We start from the raw sequence: 8900 nt of genomic DNA on the forward strand, positions 1-8900 counted from the left end.
TCCAGTCACTTGTCATCAATATAAAGGCCCAGTTTAGGCCTGTTTCAGGGTGTTTGAGTTCACTTTGTTGGTCACAGATTCCTCTTGTTGGATATTGTAGCTGCTAACATGATCACAGGAAAACAACAGATTCTTTGACAACATAAGGTTGAATATGCAATATGTATTCAATCATTCAGTGATATGAGTTTACATACAGTTTTAAAATGAGACTGAAAGTCTAGATTTTTCTGAGTCTAAACTAATGAAACCACTTCCTGTGTAGGGTGTGCACTATTTAAAAACACAGTACACATTATAAAGATCACGTCTCATCTGTGCACACATACTGTACTCTACTGTAAGTAAGAGGAAATTATGGAATCGGGGACCTTTTATGTATGTAGAAATATTAATAACAGATCTGGTCCTCGAACACAGAGCCGCTGCAAGGATGAAGAAAAAGCTCACAAGCAAAGTAAGCAGAAAGTTTAGTCTGAGGCGAAGGTGGTGTAACAGATGTTATCGCTAATGTTTGAGGGGATAAGAAATGTAAAAAAAAAAAAACGAAAAATCAATCATCTTTTTCTTAGAAACCATTATTTTCTGTTTACGTTTTCAGTATATATTCTTGTTTCCATATTTATTTTACCATATACCGTGTGTTTTATGTTTCATGTTTATGTTTAGAGCATGTTCTTTAAAAGCACCACCATTTATCTGTCCACCAAGGTAGATTACTTAAAGGTTAATTTGAGATGTTTTTTTCTAATAATATTCAGTAAATGTTCATTTATTGATATTTGTGTGTTTTGTTCGTGTTTGTCAGGAGGAAGTAGACGTTTGGTGTTGATCTCAGTGGGTCTCGGGCTCATTTGTATTCTTCTGCTGGTCTTCATCATACTGCTCAACATCACCATCACAGCAGAGAGAGACATGATAAAGAGTTACAAGAACACCGTTGAAGAGTTCAATCGAACCATCAACAGCTTACAGCACAATAACACTGATCTAATTACTGAAAAACACCAACTGCAGAACAACTTCAACTCTTTGAGTCAGAAGAACCTGGTGCTGGAGACCAAAGTTAAAAATCTCACTGCTGAGAAAGACCAGTTACAGAGAGATTTTGACTCTTTGAATAAGAAGGGCCTAGTTAATTTGTTCATGTCCACTGAGTTGAAGAGCTGGTCTGACAGCAGACAGTACTGCAGGGATCGTGGAGCTGATCTGGTCATTATCAACACTGAAGAGAAGCAGGTGAGTTTGTGTGAGAGTCTGTTAATGAATGAGAGCAATCACACTTATTCCTGTTGTTCTTCACACAGAGGTTCATATCTTCATTAGTCAGTGAGAGAGTGTGGATTGGTTTGTCTGACAGAGAGACCGAGGGCATCATGAAATGGGTGGATAATTCACCACTGAAACAAGGGTAAGAGATAAACATCACTGTGTATTATTTTTGTTTTAGTCTTGATGATTACCATTATAAAATCACAACCTTCAGATTAAATCAGAAGAGAAAACATCCACAAACAACGCAACTACCCTGAAAAAAAGAATTAGTAAATTTACTTCATTTTTATTTGGCAAGTTTTTGCACAAGCATTTTTCAAGTAAATTTACACATTTGGAAATTAAGTAAATCTACTTAACTAAGTTAAGTAAAAATAAAAATAAAAACTAATAAGTACATGTAACTTGACATGTAAAATTTTATTGAGTAAATTTAAATTAAAGCAATTTGCAAACACTTTTATCCAAAGCGACTTACAGTGCATTCAGGTTGACAATTTTCACCTATCATGTGTTCCCGGGGAATCAAATCCCCAACCTTGCACTTTGTAATGCAATATTCTGCCACTGAGCTACAGGAACACTTCAAGATTTTGTGAAAAATAAGTAAAAATTTCACTTACTTACTTTTTTATTTTGGAAAAAGAATTTGGAAATGTTTTTACACTAATAAAAAACCTGAGATTCTAGAAATTTCAAAATGTAAAATAATTTTTTTCTAGTGCTGTCAAAATTAGCGCGTTAACGCATTCGATTAATTTGAAATATTTAACGCGTTAAAAAAAAATAACGCAATTAACGCGGTTGCAGTTTTTTTTTATTTCCAGTTGTGGCCTATGTGTGTTCAACGTGCAAAGAAATATGGATAAGACCAAGGAAGGACTTTTAGATGGAAAGTTTCAGTATAAAACTCTGCCGGATTATTCTTCAGTCTGCCACAAGAAACATTACTCTTCATTTAGTCTGCCACAAGAAACATTACTCTTCATTTAGTCTGCCACAAGAAACATTACTCTTCATTTAGTCTGCCACAAGAAACATTACTCTTCATTTAGTCTGCCACAAGAAACATTACTCTTCATTCAGTCTGCCACAAGAAACAGCAACATTAAAATCATGAACTCAAATGTCATTGTTTAAAAAAAAAACAAAAAAAAAACAATGACTGTAACTGCGTAAATCAGACCTTTCTGTAACGCTAACGTTAATAAGCTTAAACGAAAATAAAGAAATAATTGTGTAGCGGAGTATTTTTTGTACACAGTGCCGCGAACTGTCAATCACTCCTGTACGCGTCCATCACTGTCCTCCTCAGCTGCAGCAACTTGCGCTCTCTCTCTTCATCAAGCTTTAAAACAAAAAGGGAACAAAAAGATCATATTGTCTTTGTGCATAGGCTATAGATTAATTAGATAAATGAATATCTAAATTTGTGCCTTGCCGTCTACGGTATTTTTTTTAGAACTTAGAAAAAAGATGCAGCAGCCAATGAGCAGCCAGCGGGAGCTGCAGGACGACTCAACCTCCGCAGACAGTTTTTAATGTTTATCAGACAATAAATACTCAAGATTTTGCTTTAGTATAACTCACAACGAGTTTCACACACCTTCTCCGGCCACGTTGAGTTGTTGACACTTAACAGTGGGAAAAGCGACACATGCACTATTCACTTGTATAACTTAAGGGTGAATGGGTAATGTAGTTTCTGCTCTGGGTGGGATGAATTAGGAAGCTTGCATTGTGAAGGGCGCTCTGAAAATCGGCAGTGCAGGTAAAAGATTAAAACCTCCATTAAAACAGATGTCCAAATGAGCGTACCGGTACGCTACAAGCACGTTCTGGGCGCACGGAGAGGTGGCGGTAAGCTCAAGAGCTATATTTGGAAGTGGCGGTACTGAGTACCTGTGCGTACTGGCCCACTTAAAGCACTGGCAATGACTATACTTTGGAATTTTTTTGCAGTCCACTTAGAATTCAACATGGAAATCATTTTTGTTTTTTATTGGCATTGATTGTTTTGAAATTCAAATGGTACTTACATGCCTGTGTTTTTATTTCTGTAATAAATATGGCTTTCAAGCCAACAGTTAATTTGGAGGATATTGATGGTTTATTGCAGGTATGTTGTTTACATGAGAAAATCTGTGTTACAAGTTAAACAAAAATTCCAATAAACAATCATATTTTGAATTTAAATAGTTTCTTTGTCTTGAGTTTGCATTAATTATTTACATTTTATATTTACATATCCAAAAAGTTTCAGTCTTTTAATTGCGATTAATCGCGATTAATTTTAAAAAACTGTGCGATTAATTAGTTAATTTTTTTTAATCGATTGACAGCACTATTTTTTTCAAAACAGTTTTATCAAATGAGGGTAAATAAGTCTCTCACTTCTGTCCCTTTAAACCAGTTTACAGCAAAGACAGCACGAAGAACTGGATGCACATGATAAATATTCTGCAATTAAGAAAACAGACAAAAGAAATAGCACTGTAAAACCCGATAAGTAAACTTTACTCAAACCGTTTGAGTAAACAGATTGCCTTGATTTAAACCATGTAAGTTTTAAAACTTTGCATTTAAGTAATTAAGTGATTAACTAAGTGCTGATTGAGAATTAGTGATGAACAGCTGCTGTTAACAAACAGAATCACTGAAGAAAAGAGAAACACAAGAACTACTACAACTGACTTCAGACACAGACTTAGATGAAATCAACTGAAATAAAATACATGTAATCTCTCAAGATCTGATTAAACAACCCCACAAACAGCATCACCAGCTCCACTTATTAATAACCAGTGACTTTATTTCTGTCAGACGTCTACAGAAGATCTTATTGAGAATGAACTAAGGTTTAGATGTTGATTTATTGTTTCATTTGAAGTAACCATGTTAGAGATCAGTGTTTGCTTTAGTTGGGCTCTTGACCCTTGATTTGTGTCTTCGTCTTTTCTCTGGCTGTTATAACCATGTGTTTCTAAAACACAACTTTGGTCCCCACCAAAGCTGAGACTAAACCTACGCCCATGACTTCCAGTCTTCATGAAAAATAATACTGTATATCACTTATAAGTGATCAAATACAACATTCAGGATGGCATCCACAGGTGACCGTCCAGAGTTAAGTCATGTGCCCACTGACCAGGTACCCGTGGCCCTCCAGAGTTGAGTCAGGTCCCTCCAGAGTCAAGTCACGTCCCTGTGGTTCCTCCAGAGTCAGGTCACTAATGATCTTCATGGGCAAGATCAAGTCAGCAATAATGCTCATGAGTCAAGCCCAACCACAGTTAGACCTCATGAGTCAAGTCAAGTCACCAGTGTTCTTCATGAGCAAAGGCAAGTCACCGTTGATCTTGCCATCGTTCCCACTGTGGTGGTCTTCTGTTCCACCCTGGTGGGCTTCTGTCTTGACCGCACGGCTCTGGTGGTCTTCTGCGCCACCCTGGTGGGCTTCTGTCTCGACCACACGGAGGTGGTGGTACTCTGCGCCGCCCTGGTGGGCATCTGTCTCGACTGCTCAGCTGTGGTGGGTTCCAGTTCCATCTGTGCCATCCCGGTGGGTTCCAGTTCCACCTGCTCAACCCTGGATTACTGCCCTGTCAGCTCTGCCCTGGGCCCCTGAACTTTGCGTTCCCTCCTGGCCTCTTTGTTTTGTTGCTGTTGTTGTTGTTTCACTTCCGGTCTCTGTTTCCCTCTATGGACCTGGCCCTCCATCCCTCCCCCTTATTCTCCACCAGTCCTCCTCTCTCCTGGTCTCTGTGTTCCTTGGTTGTGTTCGGTGGAGCATCTGGTAGCTGGTCCTTGGGGCAAGCGTGTACGTCTGCAGACTGCAAGACGGGGGCGTAACTTGAAGTGGGCTTAACTTGAAGTAGGAGGCGTAACTTGAAGTTGTCCAAATCACACAGAACCACGCGAAACCTCAAAACGATAAGTTATTGGCAATATGGCGGCACAGAGTAGAATATTGATTAAGTTTTAAGGGAGGCAGGGGGTTTAGGCACACTGTAAAACCCGACAAGTTAATAGATTGCCTTGATTTAAACCATGTAAGTTTTAAAGCTTTGCATTCAAGTAATTAAGTGATTAACTAAGTGCTGATTGAGAATTAGTGATGAACAGCTGCTGTTAACAAACAGAATCACTGAAGAAAAGAGAAACACAAGAACTACTACAACTGACTTCAGACACAGACTTAGATGAAATCAACTGAAATAAAATATTTGATTGCATTTCTTCCAGGCTTTTGAGTTACAACCAATGTGTTTTAGAAACACATGGTTATAACAGCCAGAGAAAAGACTAAGACAGAAATCAAGGGTCAAGAGCCCAACTAAAGCAAACACTGATCTCTAACATGGTTACTTCAAATGAAACAATAAATCAACATCTAAACCTTAGTTCATTCTCAATAAGATCTTCTGTAGACGTCTGACAGAAATAAAGTCAGTCTGGTTATTAATAAGTGGAGCTGGTGATGCTGTTTGTGGGGATGTTTAATCAGATCTTGAGAAATTTCATGTATTTTATTCTTTTGTCTGTTTTCTTAATTGCAGAATATTTATCATGTGAATCCAGTCCTTCGTGCTGTCTTTGCTGTAAACTGGTTTAAAGGGACAGAAGTGAGAGACTTATTTACCCTCATTTGATAAAACTGTTTTGAAAAAAATAATTTTACATTTAGAAATTTCTAGAATCTCAGGTTTTTTATTAGTGTAAAAACTTTTCCAAATTCCTTTTTCCAAAATAAAAAAGAAAGTAAGTGAAATTTGCACTTATTTTTCACAAATCTTGAAGTGTTCCTGTAGCTCAGTGGCAGAATATTGCATTAGAAAGCGCAAGGTTGGGGGTTTGATTCCCCAGGAACACATGATAGGTGAAAATTGTCAGCTTGAATGCACTGTAGGCCGGGTTCACGCAGAAGCAGCGCGCGCCTATTTTGCTTTCACACCGGCAGCGGAGGCAGCGCGCAACTGAACAGCAGATTTTGGTCAGAATGCTCTATAATGGGTATGTTCGCATTGCTTTATTTCCATTTAAAATACAATTAAATAAAAAGACTTGGCAAGAAGCTTTTTTAATTTATAATTTCATTGTTACTTTTGTTGCATCTTTGTTTTGCTGTCTTTGTTTTCCGTGCAGTACGTGTTGTTGATAGAAGAAAGGCCATCGCACTATTATTAAGGAGACTATGAAAAAGACGCAGACTTTGGGTTCATCCCATTAACCGACGAAGGATAGAACATGGTGCATATTACCATCTTGTTACTGGGTTTGTTTGCAAACAAATTTACCAAAGGACACCCTGAAAACTAATTTAATAAACGGTTTTAAATTATGTGTATTGTAAATGGTTCACAGCCTTGACTTCCTGCTCATCTTGAAATCAACATTTAATGGTTTATTATATATGCATGCATCACCTGCTTTTGTTATCTGTGTGCTTATGTGTAATATAGAAATTGTAAATAAATGGTTCCAATTGAATCAATTTTGAATCAAATATTGAGTTGTTCACTCGTGTGCCAGCGAAAGCGTAAGCATCAAAACGGCTATAAAATTACTTAGGCCTACCATCTGCAATAAGAGCCGCTGCAACTTCATCCCATGCTTTTTCCGTCTCCTGCAAGTCTTTGTAAAGTACATTGTGTGGATCATAAAGAACTTGATATTTCTCAACTCCCAGGATGAGACGAGTGTCGTCCATTATTGTCTTTCCAGGTGCACTCTGAAGACCACTGCCTGTGACACCACGTGCTGTTGTTTATAATTGTCAGCACGACATCCGTTATTCTGCCAATATATAGGCCTAGTTATAAGAATACGACTACTACTTATAGTAAATAAATCTCCAAGGCTAAACTAGTTACATAAATTATTTAAAGCTGTTTTTGTATTTCGGCAAAAAAGTTTATTTTTGGATAGAACTGTAAGAACATTAACAGATTTTGAAAAAATATATATATATAAAATAATAATAAAAATAAAAATAGAAATTATAATAGAAAAATAGAAAAATTTGATTTTAAATATCATAAATTTTTTATGTAATTTGCTAAGAACAGTTGATATCATTAATGCAAATTTTGGGCAAAATTCCTTTTTCGTTTCAGTACATGTGTATTTTGCCCATGATCATTGTCACTTTATCTTCTATACATATTTTTTTATATTAATTTTCTTTCCTAACATACTCCAGTTCTTGTTAAAACACCCTAGATGTGCTTTTTTGTGCTTTTAGAGCACTTTTTGTGTGAAATCATATTTATTTTGTCCATCAAATGTGTACTTTCACTTTAACTGAGCGTCAGCAGCGCAGCAAAAATAGACCCAGCGCCGAAACGATCGCGGCACTGCTTCTTCTGCTCTGCTTCTGCTACACTCTGCCGCGCAGCCTCTGCGTGTGGTGTGAACGCTCTCATCTGTTAACATAGGCAGCGAAAAAAATACGCGCTGCTTCTGCTCTGCTGCAGCTTGCGGTGTGAACCCGGCCTCAGTCGCTTTGGATAAAAGTGTTTGCTAATTGCTTTCATTTAAATTTACTCAGTAAAATTTTACATGTCAAGTTACATGTACTTATTAGTTTTTTTTTTTTTTTTACTTAACTTAGTTAAGTAGATTTACTTAATTTCCAAATGTGTACATTTACTTGAAAAATGCTTGTGCAAAAACTTGCCAAATAAAAATTAAGTAAATTTACTAATTATTTTTTTCAGTGTACAACCAAAGACATTTTACTATAAATTCTATAAAGAAAACTCTGCGTATCTCTTCTATTTTATACTTTTACTCCATCTTCTACTTTAATTTAATCTTGAAACATGCTAATAAACTGAGTATTTTTTATTCATAAATTTTTGCTCCTGGAAATCTGAACATTTGATACATTTTGTTCAGGTTTTGGCTGAAAGATGAGCCAAACAATGCTAACAATGAGGACTGTATTGAACTGAATTATAATAGAGAGGAGCCGGGATGGTCACCACTGAACAGCTGGAATGATCATTCATGCTCTGAGAAGAAAAAGGGGATTTGTGAGAAATAGGATCCATCACATCCTGTGGTTTTGCATTTATTATCTAATGTAATCATTCTCATTGTGAACATATGAGTTCTGATTAAGCTTCCTGCCTTTAAAAAAAAAAAAAAAAAAAAAACAGTTGATCTTACATTTGTTTTAAAGAACATATAAAATGTTATTTTTTTTTTTCTTATTGCTATAATAATCTTTATTTATCACGTTGTGAATTCGGGTAATCTGGGACACAAAACCTCTGTGTTCATGTTTTGCTCCATCACATCAAACTCTATCAATATGATCTTAGTTCAGCTGTTATCATGATCTCATTTGTTGATCTGAAGAGTTGAGGAGACAATCACAGTAAACTACAGAAATCTAAAGTGTCCAGATTACTCTTATTCACTTTCTTATTCTGATATTGAGTGTCTGTAATTGCTTTTTCTTTGAATAAATTTGCCAGTTACCATAGTAAACTGCATTGTTATTTTTATTTGAGATTTAATTAATTCATATCTGCTTCATTTCTGCTTGGAGAGATTTTCTCCAGTCCAGAAGGATGTAGCAAAGACCAGGGGGGGGGGGGGGGGGGGGGGGGTATTCC

General features: G+C 36.6%; 1 protein-coding gene across 1 annotated transcript; it reads left to right on the forward strand.

Moving 5' to 3' along the window:
• The first annotated feature begins 357 nt into the window (after positions 1-357).
• On the forward strand, positions 358-8401 carry LOC113108889 (CD209 antigen-like). The gene is made up of 4 exons (XM_026272300.1): positions 358-457; positions 809-1239; positions 1308-1411; positions 8176-8401. Exons 1-4 carry the CDS (start codon positions 358-360, stop codon positions 8321-8323), a joined length of 783 nt encoding a protein of 260 aa, XP_026128085.1. The 3' UTR covers positions 8324-8401.
• The last annotated feature ends 499 nt before the right edge of the window (positions 8402-8900 follow it).

The sequence above is a fragment of the Carassius auratus genome, chromosome 1 (genome assembly GCF_003368295.1).
Source record: "Carassius auratus strain Wakin chromosome 1, ASM336829v1, whole genome shotgun sequence".
NCBI classification, from domain to species: domain Eukaryota; kingdom Metazoa; phylum Chordata; class Actinopteri; order Cypriniformes; family Cyprinidae; genus Carassius; species Carassius auratus.